The sequence below is a fragment of the Rutilus rutilus genome (assembly GCF_951802725.1).
Source record: "Rutilus rutilus genome assembly, chromosome: 23".
In the NCBI taxonomy this organism is placed as follows: Eukaryota; Metazoa; Chordata; class Actinopteri; order Cypriniformes; family Leuciscidae; genus Rutilus; species Rutilus rutilus.
In genome coordinates, this window is record NC_140233.1 from 10,231,178 (window position 1) to 10,251,187 (window position 20,010).

General features: G+C 36.5%; 1 protein-coding gene across 8 annotated transcripts in view; it reads left to right on the plus strand.

Moving 5' to 3' along the window:
• LOC311283441 (A-kinase anchoring protein 13) overlaps window positions 1–20,010 on the plus strand; it is a 92,773-nt gene that overhangs the window by 70,667 nt on the left and 2,096 nt on the right. For 3 of the 8 annotated variants that reach the window (XM_084397832.1, XM_084397838.1, XM_084397833.1), the window contains 22 exons: window positions 579–621; window positions 874–988; window positions 3,571–3,733; window positions 7,563–7,630; window positions 7,928–7,994; window positions 8,092–8,242; window positions 8,511–8,620; window positions 8,744–8,890; window positions 9,026–9,273; window positions 9,388–9,513; window positions 9,672–9,789; window positions 9,876–10,127; window positions 11,099–11,175; window positions 11,428–11,609; window positions 12,059–12,159; window positions 12,472–12,648; window positions 15,228–15,374; window positions 15,490–15,560; window positions 16,567–16,611; window positions 16,763–16,813; window positions 17,438–17,911; window positions 18,988–19,300. In XM_084397832.1, coding sequence (XP_084253958.1) covers window positions 579–621; window positions 874–988; window positions 3,571–3,733; window positions 7,563–7,630; window positions 7,928–7,994; window positions 8,092–8,242; window positions 8,511–8,620; window positions 8,744–8,890; window positions 9,026–9,273; window positions 9,388–9,513; window positions 9,672–9,789; window positions 9,876–10,127; window positions 11,099–11,175; window positions 11,428–11,609; window positions 12,059–12,159; window positions 12,472–12,648; window positions 15,228–15,374; window positions 15,490–15,560; window positions 16,567–16,611; window positions 16,763–16,813; window positions 17,438–17,911; window positions 18,988–19,300 — 3,246 coding nt within the window. The remainder of the gene's footprint in view (window positions 1–578; window positions 622–873; window positions 989–3,570; window positions 3,734–7,562; window positions 7,631–7,927; window positions 7,995–8,091; window positions 8,243–8,510; window positions 8,621–8,743; window positions 8,891–9,025; window positions 9,274–9,387; window positions 9,514–9,671; window positions 9,790–9,875; window positions 10,128–11,098; window positions 11,176–11,427; window positions 11,610–12,058; window positions 12,160–12,471; window positions 12,649–15,227; window positions 15,375–15,489; window positions 15,561–16,566; window positions 16,612–16,762; window positions 16,814–17,437; window positions 17,912–18,987; window positions 19,301–20,010) is intronic. The other 5 variants (XM_084397834.1, XM_084397839.1, XM_084397835.1 and 2 more) reach the window with 4 other exon arrangements.

Genomic DNA, 20,010 nt, shown 5'->3' on the forward strand with positions numbered 1-20,010 from the left:
CATTTTTCTTTTATTTAAGATGTTAAGCTTAATTGTTTAGATAAACATTACATTTTATATCTTAATATGCAGTGTAAATTATACTGACCCTACAGGCTAAAGCAGTAACTGTCAACAGTAGAACTAAGAAAAAACTCTTTTAAAAAATGTTCTATTGCATTTTTATTGATTTTAATTTATTTTTTTTACTCTTTTTTTTCTTTATCTGTACATAGCTGAGCCAAACCCATCTGTCAGAGGTATCATAAACAACCTACTGTACAAACACAGTGTAATAGTTTACTATAGAAGGCAAAAACAATATAAGCAAGTTCCTCCAGTCTTTCCAAAACATGATTAGTCATTTCATCTTTAACAGTTTTTGTGGTTGCAGAACAATGGATGCTTTTTCAATGTTGTATAAATGTGCCATTTCGCTTGAAAAATTGCCTCACTTTGTTCTCTGCAGGGCTGTGCCTTAGAGTCTATACATACCATAAAACTGCTTGTGTCATTTCTTTTGTACAAGTACAGAACTCCAGAGAATCACAGCAAAGTGATTTAATAATGTCAATCGATTTGTTTTTCTCTCGTTTCAGGATTGGGCTCGTTCACAGGTACATCAGGATCATTAGAGTACAGGTATGACACCTGCGTCACATGCTAATAGTGTTAACGTGTATATATTTAAAAATGTAATATAATCTAATTACAAGTATATAATTTTTGGATTCTGATTATGTAATCCAGATTACAGTTAATACCCAGCACTGTAAATGAAACCAAGAAATGTTGTGTCAGACTCAAAACACATGTATAACTACTAGGCCAGAGCTCCAACAATATTGTCAATTTCAGATTTCCCCCTTTTATGTTCCCTTTTGTCTCATTCAGTATATCAGAAGAGGATCCAGGTCCGTTACGGAGTGACAGTGAAGGCAAAGTTGTAGGAACCAAAGTGAGCAGGACATTCAGTTACCTCAAGAGCAAGATGAGCAAGAAGAGCAAGGTTGGTATAAAATGGTTTGCTTAGGATATATTTACTGTGTGTCAGATCTCATTAGTGGAAACAGATGTCATCATTTATTATGGCACATATCTTTCTGAGATAATGCAGCATGCACCTGCTATTTAACTTTGAGGTTTTCTGTGGTTCCTGTAGATGATGAGGTCGCTGATGGTGTGAAAGCGTTCAGCAACCTCTGCACTATCTGAGGATGTTATATGTTTGCAGGTTGCTCTTGTGCAGGCAACTTTGTGCACTTTTTGTCTGTGTAAGGGCTCACAGTAGGGAAGTTCAACAGGATGTAGAAGCAAGCTGTGGTCTCTATATGGCTCTGTTTAAATATACCCTTTCACTGGCACATAGGCTTTACAGCTCCTGAAATTCTGTGAAAACAAATACATGTTAAAATCTATTACCACACAGTTTCAGAGAACCTTAATGACATATTTTAGTTGTCTGCTTGAACCAGCCGGGCCACCATATATGGTTTAGTTCTTTAGATATGATTATTTAGGAAACCAAAGAATACCACAGCCTTGACTTATGCTTAACCATATGCTTTTGGTAACTAGGTCAGTGATGTAGACAGGAAATGCATTTAAAATTTTTGTTGTCACATTGTCTCCCTGGGTCTGAAGTAATTGCGGTGTCGATTGAAATTTAGATTTAGATCGAATGGGCAACACAAAGAAAACAAACAAGCTGTCTCATGTACTAGGGAAGGTCTTCGGTAAAAAGGAAGTGCACTGTGTCTTTAAGTTGAGCCCAAATATGAAAGACGACAGAAAGAAACTGCAGCAGTCACTTCCTCTGGCTGACTCTCCTGCACTCCGTCATGGGAACTTGTGTGTTTGTGTAGACAGATACAACCTCATCTGCTATACCTTCAGGCCAGTGCACTCACTGGCTACCAGCATCTGGGATGTCTATGTTGTGTCGTAGGTTTTTACCGCAGGGACGGTCACTGAAGATCAAGAATACTGGTGGTCTGGGTGAGGTAGGACTGTGATACCAAATATTGTTACATTTATACTGTTCTTGTTGTAAGTCTTTTTCATCATGAATATTGAAAAGAGACATTTGTTTGATGTACAGTAGTGGTGTTTTATAATGTATTTAATTGACTTTGGCAACTTGTTTTAACTTTTTTTTTATGTGCTGAGATCATCGTTTCACCCCAGTTGAGAAATACTTGAATTACTTCTGTTGGTTTTTTGTTTTTTATTGTTGGACTTATTGTTGGCTTTGACATGTTTTTACAATTTAGGCATGTTTAAACTCTTTGGGAAGTGCGTTTTGACCCTCTTCCTTCCAATACAATTTTTAGCCGAATTACTTTTTCTAATGTTGTGATATTAAGCCACCCGACCATACTCACTGCCATACTAGTTCTATAATTTTGCGCAAATCTTTTACTTATTTAGCAGGAATGGTATACTAAGAATTAGCTTATCAGACACCTTTTTGAGTCATTTTTTTTTTCTTTTTTTGCTTGCCTGTGATCATAATCTTGGTACAGTACTGTTTGCTGTTGGAGCAGATCAGACAGGATTTTGTAATCAGGGTGGTCTGTATAAATTGCCACAATCCGTGGTTTGTGGTTCCACTTGAGATATATTTTTCTCAAGTGCATTACAGTAATTGGCTGTGGTTTTGACACTTCATGCGCTGTCAGAGAAACAAGAAGGATGGGTGGGGGGGGGGGGGGGGGATGTGGATGGATGGATGGGTGAATGGATGGATGGATGGATGGGTGAATGGATGGGTGAATGGATGGGTGAATGGATGGGTGAATGGATAGGTGGGTGATAGATGGATTGATAGGTGGGTGGATAGATAGATAGATAGATAGATAGATAGATAGATAGATAGATAGATGGATGGATGGATGGATGGATGGATGGATGGATGGATGGATGGATGGATGGATGGATGGATGGATAGATAGGTGGGTAATAGATAGGTAGGTAGGTGGATGTATGTGTGGGTGGGTGGATGGAAAGGTGGGTAGATGGATGGATGGATGGATGGATAGGTGGGTAATGGATGGATGGATGGGTAGGTGGGTAGATGGATGGATGTATAGGTGGATAATGGATGGATGGATGGGTAGGTGGGTAGATGCCATGGATGGATGTATAGGTGGATGGATGGATGGATAGGTGGGTAATGGATGGATGGATGGATGTATAGGTGGGTGGATGAATGGATGATACAGTAGGTAGATATGGTATATGTTGATAAAGTAGCAATGGATACATGTGCGAGAGATGTTGAGAATGTATTGAAGTGTGTTTCATCCCTGCAGTTGGAGATGAAAGATGAAAATGAATGAAAGTATTGATTGTGGAGCTGATGAGGTTTCTCCTCTGATGGATGCTCAGTAGTGGTCTGCTGACACTGTGAGTTTTATGATGGATGTGCCCCGCTCCCATTTAATCTCACATCTGTGTCGGGACCCCGCTGTAATTGAGTCTAATGCACCACTCTGACTGTCTCTGCCAGCTGCTGTAATGCTGAAAGCACTGTACATCACACAACTACACTTACAGTTATTTATTCACCTTTTGTTTTGTATTTTGCAGGAGAAGGAGAAAGATAAGAATAAGGAGCGTGATAAAGATGCCAAAGACAAGGAGAGGAGATCCTCAAATGGGCATCTCTTCACTGCCATCATGGCAATACCCACAATCCTCTGCCATCAGTGCAACAAACCCATCAACACTAAAGATGCTTTCCTCTGCACCAGTAAGAGCACATCCCTTATTATGGAGTATAGAACTCTTTTCTACTCTGTAATCCTCTTTACTATTCTAAACTCTATTGTCTACTCTTCTTTTCTGTTTTATATTCTTCTTTCTTATTCTCTTCAATACTCTTCTTTAGTTCTTTACTGTTTATTATACAACTATTTTAATCTTTTGCACTCTTTCCTTTATGCTCTTCTTTATTCTTCTATTGTACTCTAAATTCTACTCATCTACCATGTTTACAGCTTCTACTCTTCTTTTCTATTGTAAATTCTACTCTTATATCCTACTGTTCTGTAATTCTATTCCAATCTTTTCTACACTTCATACTTTACACTTATCCTCTTTACTTGTTCCTTCTGTTCTATATTCTGCTCTCTACTCTATTCTGCATTATATACTCAACTCTATACATACTATACTCTTTATTCTGTTCTATACACTCTACTCTCGTTACTATTCTGTACTTCATCTATTACTCTATTCTGTGTGTTCTACATTCTATACTATTCCATTACACTCTTATTACATAGTTTCCCTACTTGGGGTCACGACTTTTCTAAATGTGTGGAAAAAATAACTTGCTTAAATCAAAGGAAAATAATTCTTTATTTTTCAGTTGACTCTTATGAAAATATTTTAAATGAAGTAAGACCAGATCTAGTTTTAGAATTTCTACCTAAGATCAAATTTAAACCTTTTTAATCTCTTTCTCGACATGAATTTAGCCAGGGTTGCTGGCATGGCGTTAAACTATAAACAAACAAAGGAAAATGACAGGATGAATAAAACTTTATTCTAAACTTCATACGAACAATTATATTCACATAGCTAAAATCATTTCTGATATAACACTCCTGAACAAAGAGGAAACCGCATGCAATTTGATATGATAATAATATTAAACTCAGTACAGATACAGGGTACTTCTGTTTTATTCAAATATATTTGGATCGCTATCAGTTGTGTTTTATATGAAATGAAATGTGTGCAAAAACAAAACGTTGTTAAAATACTGCGTTGTTCTACTCTTTGCACTCGTTCCGCTTTCTTTTGTTTTGCCATAGGCTGGTGTCTTTTTTTGGCACTTCCTTCTTTACTGACATTTGCAGTGCAGCCGTGTGCTTCAGAATTGAATTTACCACTGCGAAAGTTTTGTATTTTTGCAAAGGCTTGCATCGCAGGAGATTCACACAGGAAGTGGGTTAAATAAATTCAATCCATAGAGAAATTGCCTACAGATTGTCTCTAGAAATAACAACGCTATTTTAATTAGACCGTCTGCCTTTGCGTTCTTATTTTTGATTATAAGCCACAGGTTTCTAGAGAGACAATGTTGTGTACAGTATGTGTGGAGAATTGGGTTGATATGCGTTTCAAAATGAGTAAATTTTTAAAGAAATGAAGGGGGAAAAATGGAGTCAGAACCATGGCTATCTGCCCAGTCTGGCATTACACAATGTTGCATCACTCTGTTGCTCCACCCGCACACAGCTGGCGAGGTTCAGCTCTGCACTGAGACCAGTCAGTGCACTGGAACATCCGCCGTACTGTAGCGCTCTGTTTATTGTTCTCAGAGGATGTGCTGGCAGACTCATTACCGTTTCCTCTCATTTCCCAAAAGTGACTGACACTAACATTTTTTGTTGATGCTGGTTTGATATTATCTCTGAAAGCCTGGTCACAAAATAGATTAAGCATTTTTTTTTAATGGGTAATGTTTGTGTGTGTGTGACTATTTAAAGACATTATTATTACAATAAAAAAAAATAAAAAAAATTGCCTTGAATTTTACATTCTTGGATATGTGCAAAACTGCATATATAAAAAAAAAATATATATATATATATATATATATATATATATATATATATATATATATATATATATATATATATATATATATATATATATATAGGTTGCCTGAAAAGAAATTAATTTTCTGATGATGTCATCAAGGCCATGTAGGCGGGTAAAAAAATATTATTAACCAGTAATATAGATCTCTAAAAGCCTTGTCACAAAATAGATGAAGCATTTTTTTTTTTTTTTTGTGGGTAATGTTTTTTGTGTGTGGTTATTATTTAAAGACATTATTATAATAAAAAAAATGTTTTTACATAGAAAAAAAAAAATTCATTGCCTTGAATTTTACATTCTTAGATATGTGCAAAACTGTTTTTTTTATTTATTTTTTTATATGGGTTGCCTGAAAAGAAATTATTTTTCTGATGATGTCATCAAGGCCATGTAGGCGGGTAAAAAATATATTATTAACCATTAATATAGATCTCTAAAAGTCTTGTCACAAAATAGATGAAGCATTTTTTTAGTGGGTAATGTTTTTGTGTGTGGTAATTTATTTAAAGACATTATTATAATTAAAAAAATATATTAAAAAAAATTGCCTTGCATTTTACATTCTTGGATATGTGCAAAGCTGCATTTATTTATTTTTAATATGGGTTGTTTGAAAAGAAATCACTTTTCTGATGAGGTCATCAAGGCCATGTAGGCATGTAAAACATATTATTAACCATAATGTCATAGCATGACTTTCACTGCAAATTCATTTTGAAAAATTGAAAAGTTACTTCATTTCGTCCAACTCAATAATCTATTTTACCATTAAAAATACAATAAAAACAGTAATATTGTGAAATATTACAATTTAAAACAGCGGTTTTCTGTTTTAATAAGTTTTAAAATGTAATTTTTAGCAGCCATTAATTGAGTTTTCAGTCACATGATCCTTCAGTAATTATTCTAATATTCTGATTTGATGATAATGATGAAACATTTCTTATCAATGTTGAAAGTGGTGCTGCTGCTGCTGCTGCTTAGTATTTTTGTGGAAACAGTGATATATCTTTAATGAATAGAAAGCTCAATAGAACAGCATTTATTTTAAACGATTTGTAACCGCGTAAGTGTCTTTACTGTCACTTTTGATCTGTTTAATTGTCCTTGCTGAATAAAATGATTCATTTTATCATTAACCAAAAAAATTTACTGACTCCACACTAGTGTATGCTTGTTTTCTTATAAAATAGTCACTTTCCGTGACTGTGTGGGGTTTGCTTTTGTGTAGGAGTGGGGAAAGTTGTGAGCTTGAAGGGGAAATATCATAATCTCTACGCCCTCGGACATGTAGGTAGCTGTAGGTCTAGCAGCCCTTGAGGCCATCATCCACACAATCTCGTTTGTGGTTTTGTTTTTTAAAGCTTGTAAATCTGTTTTGGGTGTGTCTAACTCTGCTGTAGTTTTGTGGTCATGAGGTGCAAAGTACACTGTCAGAGAAAGGCAAAAGAACCATCTGTGCAGGTATGTTTTGACTGAGGATTAGCAGCATTAAAGTTAGCGTTTTTGTTTAACATTACATTGATAGTAAATCTGCATAACATCAAATCGGTCATACATTTGAAATAGCCAATCGCTTATTGCATATTGTATCTGAATTTTAATTCAAATTAACTTCTGAAACTCACAATTTTAGCTTGTTTTCATAGAGAAAATGAGTATAAACAATGACTCAACCGAAGTGTTTGTAGCTAAATTTGTGGTAAACATCAGCTGTTTGGCAGAGGTGGAGGCACGCAGGAAAGGACTAATCTCACTCTCTCCTACACGAACGGGGAAGCAGGAAATGGCACAGTCTTAGTATTTTGCCACTTTTTTCCATATGTTTATTCCGTTTACTGCTATTTCACAGCTTAAGGCTCATTCTGTCTGCTTATGAATGAGATCAAGTGGAATATTGCTTTAAACTGATGGATCAAGGTATTTGCATTCTGGACTGACCGTATGGTTTGTGTGTTTGTTTTCAGATTGCAATGCACATGTCCACAAAGGTTGCAGAGAAAGTCTTCCTGTTTGTGCTAAGGTCAAAATGAAGGTAATTCATTGACTTTTATGTTGGATCTCATATGACTGTCATAAACAGGACTATTGTGTTTCATACTTTGTTGTATTCAAATTATGGTCGTTCTATGACCAAGACTGTAGGAATAATATGACGAAAGAGAATGTTTAACCAAAAAATAAAGATTATTTCAGTGTTTACAGTGCTCATATCTTTCCAAACCTGTATGATGTTATTCATAAAAGTATGCCATGAGTGTGATTCCAGAACTTTCATTTTTGAGTCAACTATTTCGTTATAAAAAATTAAAGGTTAAAATATTTCTTTCAGCAGCAAAAACAGCAGCAGACCGTTCCAGATTCTGCCTCGACGCCTGGTGTCACTCTTCGGAGTAAAAGTAAATTCCTCACACAATCATGTATTTCTTGGTTTTATGTATTTCTTCTTTATTTGTATCATTCAAAAATATGACCATTTGTTGTTGATCTGTTTAGCCCTCCCGGCACGGGAACGTCCATGGTCCGCCATTTCTGTTCCTGATGACCAACCCGCTCCTCTCGCCCCTCCTCGGAAAAGCCCCAGCAGTATCATGTCTTTCAACAGCAACCCGCTGTCCAAGAGCATGTCCATTAATAACATCGCAGGGTCAGTACCGTTGCTAACTGAAAACATACAGATGTTTTTAGATTTAATATTGAAATTGCTCTTAAAATCACGTTTGCCTCTTTGTTTATTCTTGGAGACCTACAGTATTTCATCTAGTTTATTCTTTACCATTGCATTTAATTCATCATTATTAAACCTTCACGAATTATGTCCTTTATATTTTGATTGTATAGTCATGGTTTAATGTAATCAGTAAGGCTTTAAATCATGCAGTTTACAATATATCTTCTGCTCTTTGTACATTCAGACAAATGGAAGACCCTCCTCTAAAGACTTTGAAGTTTCTGTCCCAGTCTACCGACTCCCTTCACAAGACCAGTAAAGTCACCGAATCCACGGAATCACTTACCGATGAGGGTAAGTCTCTTCATCTTGTACTGGTATCATCACTAACATTACTAGAGGAAAGGACCTGTCTTGAGTCCAGTCAAGTTATTGAATATTTACAGTAAGGTTATTCATAATAAATTTGTACGGCAGGTACAGAGATGATGGACAATCAGTTGATGGGAGAATTTGAAGCTGACACCAAAGAGCTGGAGGCAGATTCTTGGAGCTTTACAGTAGACAAGAAATTCCTGAAACCACTTAAAAAGGATGTTATCAAGAGGCAAGATGTAATCTACGGTAAGAATAACAGGAGACCCTCCCAAGAAGCTTCTGCTTTCACTTTCAAACCTTGTGAGAAATGGACAAATTCACAAGGTTATTAACACACTTGTAAGGTCATGTGGTAAAGTTTCTTCCCCCTTTCATTATCAGAGCTCATCCAGACGGAAATGCACCACGTGAGGACCTTGAAGATCATGGCTGATGTTTACAGTAAAGGACTACTGAGAGAGGTTCAATTGGAGGTCCAGACTGTAGAGAAGATGTTTCCCATGTTAGAAGAAGTTCTGGACCTGCACACACAGTTCTTCTCACACCTGCTCGAAAGGAAGAAAGAGTCAGGGAGCCATGAAGAGGGCGGCTTTGTTATCCAAAAGATTGGCGACATTCTGGTCTCTCAGGTAGGATCAGGCTCAAACCTGTGGTGGAGCATCTGTAGAAAGGCATTGATTTGTAATGTCTGGAGCATTTAGTACAAGTAACGTACAATTTTTCCACTCTTTATACCTCCGTAGTTCTCGGGCTCCAGTGCCGACAGAATGAAGAAAGTCTATGGGAAGTTCTGCAGCAGACACAATGAAGCTGTGAACTTCTACAAGGAGCTTCACACCAAAGACAAACGTTTTCAGGCTTTCATCAAGGTAGCATCTCAAATTATTTTGCCTATGCACATTTCTCAAATAGACAAAAATGTTTCTAAAAGTAGTCTAAAGCGTTTAATCTATCCCTTCTTTTGTTTCTTTCTCAAGACTCTAAAATGGAACCGCTCCCATGTTTTACATCTGTTTCTATTTTCCAGAAAAAGATGAGCAGCCCTGCTGTCCGACGGCTAAGCATTCCTGAGTGTATATTGTTAGTCACACAAAGAATCACAAAGTATCCTGTGTTACTACAGAGAATACTGCAGCACACAAAAGGTACAACTACTTACTATAGTAGTCAGGCTATTTTAATACCCTTATTTGTGGTGCTCCAGGTAATATTGTTTCATGTTTCATGACAGAAAATGAGGTGGACCATGCAGACATAAGCCAAAGCCTGAGGTTGCTAAAAGAGGTGATTGCTGCTGTAGACAATAAAGTGAATGAGCATGAGAAGAAAAAGAAGCTAAAGGAAGTGTACAGCCGGACAGACAGCAAGTCCATCATGAGAATGAAAAGCGGGCAGATGTTTGCCAGAGAGGATCTGTTACGTGGGCAGAAGTTAATTCACGACGGGTCGCTACAGCTCAAGAATACAGCTGGCAGGCTCAAGGGTGAGAACCAGTGCAATGGGTTCATTGGTGAACGAATATATCAGCAGATAAAAAGAAGTTAGAAACCACTCAGAACACTGCAACCACATAGCAACACCCTGGCAACCACCTACAACACCCTAGCAACTACATAACAGAAACAACATGATAAAACCCACTCATAACACCTTAGCAACACCCTGGCAGCCACCTACAATGCCCCAGCAATTACGTACAACAACAACATGCTAAAAATACTCTCAGAACACCTTTGCAACCACATAGCAATGCACTGGCAACCACTCACAACAACATGACAACCACATAACAACCGCAACATGTTAAAAACCACTTGGAACACATTAGCAACCACATGGCAACACCCTGGTAACAGCAAACGCAGAAACAAAACAAGCTATACACATTACCATATGATTAACAACCACCTGGCAACCACCTTCGAGACTTTAGCAGTCACATAACAATACAAAACACTAAATAAAAACTCAGAACACCTTAGAAACCGCCTATTAATGCCCTGGAAACCAATCACACCACCTTGGCAACCATGAAACAAACAGCTACATGCTAAAAACTACCCATACACTTTAGCAACTACATAACGCCCTAGCACTAACTCTCAATAACACAGCAACCACATGGCAACACCCTAGAAACTATCCACAACACTTTAGGAACAGCAGAACAGAAACAACAAGCTTAAAACCATTCAGAACACCTTAGCATCTTTATAACAACGCCCTCGAAACCACCCACAACCACCTAAATTTGTGGTGGCTAGATTTACATTCACAGTTTATTCACATTTACTAGACTTATTCAGTTTAGTTATTCAGTTCAAAACACAGAAAATGGATTCAAAAACCTTGACATTTCACTGACAGAACGCAGTCATGTCTATCACCACAGAAACACACACCCACACTAACACAAACATGGCCTGTTTTTTAATCTGATGTGTTCTTCTCCAGATGTCCAGGCTCTACTGCTGAAGGATGTGATTGTGTTCCTGCAGGAGAAAGATCAGAAGTATATATTCGCCTCTTTGGTATGTTTATCTTTATGACTCTTCTCATGACTCCCAGAACAGTGTTCATCATTTATACATATTTACTTTACACTTTGTTGTTTGGATGCTGATCCAAGCAAACTAGTATTGTGTAATGTCTCTGCTGCTCTGTCAGTGCTGGGTTTTAATTGGAACATTGTCATATCAAGGTCTTTGGCACTTTCTTATTGTGGCCTATGACCTCACTATGGTTTTCTACTCTCATCTCATCTTCTTGTTCTCCACTCTCAGGACCAGCGCTCCACCGTCATCTCTCTGCAGAAACTCATCTTGAGGGAAGTAGCCAATGAGGAGAAAGGTCTGTTCCTCATCACGGCCGGCATTGAGAAGCCTGAGATGGTAGAGGTGTATGCAAGCTCCAAAGAGGAGAGGAACACGTGGATGCATCTCATTCAAGAGGCCATGCAGTCAATGTGAGTCTTTGAATATATATACACTATTTATTTATTTATTTATTTATTGTATATGTGTGTGTGTATATGTATATGTATGGTATGTATGTATGTACTGTATGTATGTTTATTTATATATATTATTTATTTATATATACATATACTTGTACATTTAATTGCATTTTTTAAACCTTTGCCATTATCAAACGCTCACTAAAGTTCACATTTTAAAAACTAATAATTGAATAGCACTGTAAAATGTAATCTTTAACATTTTAAAATGCATATATATTTTTCATAATATACATTATAATGTTGTAATGCACTGTTTTGGGGTTTTATGTTTAATTTATTTAGATAAAATAATGTAAATGATAAGTAAAAATAATTGTTTGCTTAGCATAAAATAATTGTGACCAAAGACACTTTAAACTTCACAATTTGTGAGAGCTGGTAGTCTTTCTTTACAGACTCTCAATTTCCTCCAGGGAGCGAGATGATGATGAAGGTGTGCCTAGTGAAAACGAAGAGGACAGAAGACTTCACGAAATCAAAGTCAAGGAGTTGAGAGGTACAGGATTCCATCTTCCTTTCATTTTTTTTTTTGTTTTTTGTTTTTTTGTAGATAAGGCTTGTTTGGGTTTAGAGAAAAAGATTTATTAGGAACATAAAATGCCCTGACATTCTTTCCAATTGAAAGTCTAAAAATTAATGGACTTTTCTATTGAATACAGTATTTCATTGTATAATATTTAATTGACAAGAAATTGCTCTTTATGAGTGCAAATTAAATTTTGTACAATTTAACAAAAAATTGTAAACTGCTATTTGCTCCCAAAATGAATGATGAAATGAATCTTAAAATGAACAACTGTCTTTACAGATCAGCTGCACAAGAAGGATGAGCAAATCTTGAATTTACTGGAGGAGAAAGTGAAGTTGTTCAGGGACATGTGTGACGTACCCGACGAGACCGGCCTCCACAACAGAATGCTCTTCAGGGCTACGCCCGATGACATCACCAAAGGGGAACCAATCATGAACGAGGCTCTGAAGGAAGGTGAGACAAAATACACTGTAAAAAAATATATATATATATTGTTGGCTTAACTTAAAAAAGTAAGTTACCAGGTTGCCTTCATTTTGAGTTCATTGAAATTAAATAATTGGGTTAATACAATAAAGTAGATTGGTTTAATAAATAGAAATGCAAAATATTATGTTATCTGAGCCACATTAATTATCTACGTTGAATTGACAAAAGATGAAAAGTTGTGATGATAAACGATGAAAATACTTTTTTACAGTTTAGGACAGTTATATAATGATTATTATACAAGTCGGAAAAAAAACACTGTGGTCGTCTTACAAACATATGGCAGCTAGTAAACTGTGGATACATGGGGAATATGTTTTTTATGAATATTGCAATTTTAGAGGGCTGAAATGTTGAACATAATTAGGTTCTTAAATGACTCACTGAACTCGAGGGTGTTAGCAACATGTTGCATCAGCTTATAGTGCAGCCTGTGCGTATGTTCCCTGGCCAGTTACACAAGCTTTCTTAATACAAATCACATTCAATTTGTGAGCGTCACAGTCTCAGGGAAACTTCAGTACTGGCTGTGCTTGTAGCAGGTACTAGTTTTTAATGAAACTCACTTGCTAAAATTATTTATCATCTACCTGTACAGCTCCAAAAAAAAAAAAAAAAAAAAAAAAATATATATATATATCAGTGCACTCTAAAACGCAGTGAAGGAACATCATTTATTTAGTTTCCATTGTTGCTTTGTTTGTTTGTGTAAAGTAAAGTTCCGTGTTCAGTACGAGATAATATCATAATGTCGATTACCACTGAAAATAATGTGTCCCTCAGTATTGAACTAAATCAATCAGAATGCAGTGAGGCACTTTCAATGTTTCAGTGCTTTCACCTGCAGTGAGGCACTTTCAATGGAAGTGGAAATTATATATATATATATATATATATATATATATAATTTTTTTATGCAAAGATGAAGTGTATTTTTTTACTTTTAAATACGAATAAGCAAATTAATACCAATTGGTCAAATTACTAAAAATAAAAATATACGCATTTTCACTATGGTCTTAGACTTTTAAAAGGAATCGTGAAAATAATAAAACAATACATTTTTGCAAGCATGATGGTTTATTATTTAAATTAAAAAAAAATTCGAATTTTTTTTTAGCAAATATGTTTTTTCCCGATGTTAAAATACAGATGAATGCAGCACACTGGTAGTGGTTGAGAAAACTGAGTGTGAGAAAAATCACTATATAAATGTAGCAAATTGTTTCTCAATATTAATTTTTATTAAGTAATTAAGTTTTTCAAATTTTAAATCAATGTTCAGAGACCATTTAAGTAAGCCATTTCCTAGTTTATTCCCCAGAGTTCTATGGCTCTGTGGTGCTATTAAAACATTGCTGTGTTGTTTGCACATTCCGACCAGCCTAGCATAGCAACAGTGGTGCAGCCAATGGTGTGAGTTTGTGGGCGGGGCTTTGTGCTGACCTGTAGCAGTGGGGAAGTGATTGGGGAAACCTGTTTGAAAATAAAAATTGCTGTTAGTGAAACACAAATTAGGGCCTGGTTATACCTGGTCACTAATGCTTTTTTTACTGATCGGATAGCTATCTGATTTGTTAGTCAGCATCAGCACTGGTATGATCATTTAGCCTCTCTATTTTTAATGAAGATTACCGTGTTTTGAGCTTCAGGATGTGACGCCAGTAGCGCTCATATAGCCTATAACACACTCACACGTTTATTTTTTACTATTTTGTAAGGAGTAAAATGTACATATGTGAAATGTACAACCAGATTCATTTACACTTGTCCAGTTTTGTTTGGAATGAGTGCGTCTCAATCTTCTGAAGTGGTTTGAGTGATCGGATTTAAATCTGTCTGGAAAGTATTTGAGTGGGCATTTACACCTGTTTTTTTTTTTTTTCCCACAATCAGATTGCTATCTGATCAGAGAAAATGCACAAAGTTACCAGGTGTAAACAGGCCCTTACATTCTTAAAGGAAGAATTCATGGTAATGCTTTAACAAAAAAACTAAAAAATGCATAAATTTGAATATGCTTTAAATATGCAGTCTAAAATGTACTTCAATTGAAAGTGCCTCACTGCATTCTGATTGATTTAGTTCAATACTGAGGGACACATTATTTTCAGTGGTAATCGACATTATGATATTATCTCGTACTGAACACGGAACTTTACTTTACACAAACAAACAAAGCAACAATGGAAACTAAATAAATGATGTTCCTGCACTGCGTTTTAGAGTGCACTGATATGTTCAAAGTGCTGAGAAGACACATTGGCTTTGAATGTGGGAATGATAGATAGTGCTTATCTTAGTTCATACATATAGTAGGAGTATTCATTAGGAGAATGTGGACATTGCTGGAATCGATACGTAAGGCTGATCTGATTCTGCAGGGCAGGAACAGATAATGGATTGCTTTAATTTTACAGGTCAAGAACTGGAAAGAGTATTGATTACTGTATCCTCTCAGCTTTTTGTGAGCTGCGAGTTTGTGTTTGATTTTTCTAGAAGCATCAGGTTGTTCACAAAACCCCGAAATCTTCTCTCTGCAGTTGAGACATTACAGGTTCTGGTGAACGATAGTCTTGGAGGGGCGGTGCAGGAGGGCGTATGTGCAGCGGGGCCCGTGACTTTACCACGACGGGCGGAAACCTTTGGAGGTTTTGATAGCCACCAGATGAACATCTCAAAGAGTAAAGGTTGGTGTGTTTTCCACGTGTGTGAACGTGGGAGTGTGTGTGTGAGAGTGCATCTTGTGATGACACTCATTTGTTCCAGGAAAGACTGATTGTCTATGTGTTTGATCTCCTGCAGATGGAGACAGAGAGGAGACGGAAGATTCCGCAGAGCTCCGCAGGACTGAGTCAGACAGCGTTCTAAAGAAGGTACAAACAGGGTCAAGCCAGGCAACTATTTTAAATTATGTGTGGATAAAAAATATTGAGATGGGGGAAAAAAAAAAAAAAAAAAGATTTTTAGAGCACACACACACACACACACACACACACACACACACACACACACACACACACATATATATATATATATATGTATGTATGTGTGTGTGTATGTGTGTATATATATATATGTATATGTATATATATATGTATATATATATACATGTATGTATGTATGTATGTATGTGTATATATATGTGTGTATATATATATATATATATATATATATACACACATGTATGTATGTATGTATGTATGTATATATATGTGTATATGTGTATGTATATGTATGTATATATATATATATATATATATATATATATATATATATGTGTGTGTGTGTGTGTGTGTGTGTATGTATGTGTATATATATATATATATATATATATATATATGTATGTATGTATATATATATGTATATATGTATGTATGTATGTGTATAGATATATAGTTCATACTTAGAAAATGTATTATATATATAATATGATACAATATAATTAAGAAATATAAAAAACAATAAATAAAATGTTATATAATAAATACACGTTTTATAAGTACATTATATAAAAAGCTTTTTCAAGTGGTTCTAGGATGGATGTATTTCCATTAACAACCTGATTCATGTTTAGTCATCAGTGCATCACTATATGCTCAAGCCATTAAGTGCTGAGCATTAGAATATATGTTCATTACCTAAGATGACTTATAGGTTTACACACACACTCATCGTAGAACATAACTCTATAGCAACTTGATAATGAGGACACATGAAGACTGTCATCTGCCGTCCAGCAGCAGATTAATGTGACCCGTCATCACAGACTCTTATATCCGGCAGGGGCCTGCAGTGCCCTGTCCATGAGCACATGGGTTGCTGATTATTAATTTATGTACAGTATCGTCCTGACCCTGTGACTGGCCCTCTCTCCCACAGGCAAGCAACACCAACCCCCTGCTGCTCCTCAAGAGGAACAACGAGGTAAGCTTTTCTGTTTGAAAACAGCTCATGACACATTGTATACTATTACAATATTTAAATATCTAAATTACGGAACAAAAAAAATTACTAATATCTCAGTTTAAATAGATGTGACTGCTTTCGTTTTCTCAATCCTTTTATCCTCCCACAGCAGGTTCTTCAGAGCGTCGCTCATCTTCATGACCTGCTGAGCACATTACAGGTGACTCATTCTCTTTTTTTGTCTTGTTATTTCACGCTCTGCTCTGTTCAGGCCAGCAGCTCTCATCCCCAGCATGACAGAAGGAAAAGAAATTTACAAATGCAGGGGTTTATTTAGCGGGCTTGTAATCAAGCAGAGTGCATTATTATGTATTAAGAAGCACTCTGATAGATTTGACCCACAGTTGACCTTAAGTGGGTGATTATCAACCTTTTCCCGGGACAGGTGCTTTGTGGCCACTAGATATGGGGCCTATTTCATCTGAATTTAGATTTAGCACCTTAAAGGAGTAGTCTGCTTTAAAATGAAAATTACCCCATGATTTACTCACCCTCAAGCCATCTTAGGTGTTCTTTCAGACGAATACAATCAGAGTTATATTAAAAAATGTCCTGGCTCTTCCAAGTTTTATAATGGCAGTGGATTGCAACCAACAGATTGAAGCTCAAAAACGTGCATCCATCCATCGTAAACGAACTCCAGACGGCTCCTGTGGGTTAATAAAGGCCTTCTGAAGCGAAGCGATGAGATGAGATTCTCATTTGAAGCTCTTGAAGTGTAATTTCAAACACTTTTGAACTCTTTGCATGCAAATTAAAACTGCTTTTCTCACCTCCAACATAGGCGGTTGTCGTCCAGCAAGACACCTTCATCGAGGACCAACGGCACAGCCTAAACGAACGGCCCCAGCCCTCTTCACGTCACCCATCCGTCTCCTCCTCTACCTCCTCCTCTTCCTCCTCCTCGTCACGGCCCAGCTCTCTGATCGAGCAGGAGAAACAGCGGAGCCTGGAGAAGCAGCGGCAGGAGGTCGCCAGCCTCCAGAAGCAACAGGCTGCCCACGCCGAGGAGAGGAAGCGCAGGGAAAAGGAGTGGGAAGCGCGCGAGCGGGAACTGACCCAGAGGGAGGCGCAGCTGCAGAGCCAAGAGGAAGAGGGGCAGAGGAGATTCAAACAGCTGGATGAGGAGAAGCAAGACCTGCAGAGTAAAAAAGAGGAGTATCAGAGAGACCTGGCCCGGCTCAGGGACAGCCAGAAGAAACTGGAGAGAGAACGAGAGCAAGTGCAGAGAGAGGCCGAGCAGATCAGACAAACTGAGGTGAGGCGAGCGTGTATTATTTACTCACCCTCATGTCGTTCATAATATCCTGGTCAGTGTAATTGTAATGAATGAGAACTGGGGCCTCATAAAAGTTGTCCATATGATACTGTTCAAAAAGTCTATATTTGATCAAAAATACAGAGGAAAAAAACAGTAACAGTACTATTTCAAATAACTGTTTAATATTTGAATACGTTTAAAAAAAATTATTTAGTCCTGTGACGCAAAACTGAATGCTCACAGTAAAGACATTTGTTATGCTACAAAAGATTTATATTTCAAATAGTCTGTTCTTTTGAACTTTCTATTAATGTTCTATTCAACTGTTTTCAGCATTGATGATAATGAGAAATTATATACTGTAAGAATGATTTCTGAAGGATCATGTGACAATAGAGTAATGCTCACTTTTGATCAATTTAATGCATCCTTGTGGAATAAAAGTATTATTTCTTTAAAAAAAAAGAGAAATCTCACTGACTTTTGAACGTTAGTGTATATTCCAATTCTTCTGAAGTCATACAATAGCTTTTTAAGAGTCATTATTTGCTTAAAATCTGCCCTGTATCTTACTTTAGCGTGTTCACGACTCATTTTCATATCTGAATCATTCCTTTGAGTCAGATGTTTTATGATACTTTTTGAAGCTTCAGTCCCCAATCATTATATATAATTATAAGGATTCATCAGCGTTTAAGTTTTCTATATAATCTGAATGGAAATATGTTGAAGATGCGTAAGTCACTATTCTGTGAATGTACAGTACACTTTCACTATGTAACATTGATTCGTTGAGAAAAATCACTAATCTTTTCCACTCTGTAATTATTTGAAAACAAAAGGCCTGCACATTATGTAATTGTACCGTCTTGTTTTTAGCTTGATCTTCATCTTACATATAGTTCCGTTTTCCTTAAACCTCAAAATGATTTTAAACCTAATATCAGTCAGAGTAACTTTTCTTCCGCTTTGGCTAAAAAGAGGTAGTTTTCTTCCGTTTGTTCTGGTTTAAACAATAATTTCCTGTTACCAAAGACCGTTTTTAAATTGTTCTGCATCATCATCATCTACAGGCAATGAGGAAGAACCGTACCCCCTCCACCACGTCCGAGGACTCCTCAAAGTTCCAGAGCACTGGTTCGCTGGACCGCGACCCCTCAGAGGTGGAGCTCTCCTCCTCCCCGTCTGGCAGAGACTTCCTGTCCCGCATGGACTCCAAACGCAAAGGGAAGAACCTCAATCCATTTTCTTCCAATTCAAGCCAGAAAGGCCAGAACAGCGAGGCGCAGAGCCAGATCCCCAGCCGCCTGCTACAGCTGGCCAAGTCCAAGGAGAAGAAGGACAAGAAAAAGAAGAAGGGAAAAGGGCAGCAGAGCCAGACTGCAGGTAGAGTCACACAAATCCAACATTTACTCACCCTCATGTTGTTCCAAACCTGTATGAGTTTCTTTGTTCTGCTGAACACTAAAGAAGATATTTTGAAGAATGTCGGTAACCAGACAGTTGATGGAACCCATTGACTTCCCTAGTAGGATGTTAATGTTACCCATTTCTGCTTTGCTTGTTTGTATGTCTCTCCTGCCAGTCTGTGGTGGTGTCTTCTCACATTTGAAAATAGTTTCAATAATTTTTATCAAATATTTGGTTTATTTATTCATTCTTTGTTTGAAGATTGTTTTTAGTGTTTTTGTTTGTTTAATAAATGTATTTTTAATTTAATTTTATATAAATGTAATTTTTCTTTCTAGAAATATAAGATAGATTTTTTTTAAGATTATTTAATATTTATTACATTTTATCCTTTTAATTTTTATTTTACATTTATTTATGTGTTAATATTATTTAATATAATTAATTTTATATAGATTTTCTTTGAGAGTGAAGTTTTTTGTTACTGTAGGTTTAATTTGATATAAAAAAATGAAGGGAAGGGGTTGTTTATTTTTATTCTATAATATTATTATTATTATTATACTATTATTTATTTGACACAAAATCATGAATTAAAAGGGTCATCGGATGCAAAATTCACTTTTATATGGTGTTTGCAAATAAATGTGTCTTCGCAGTGTTTGGACACAACCACCATACAATGA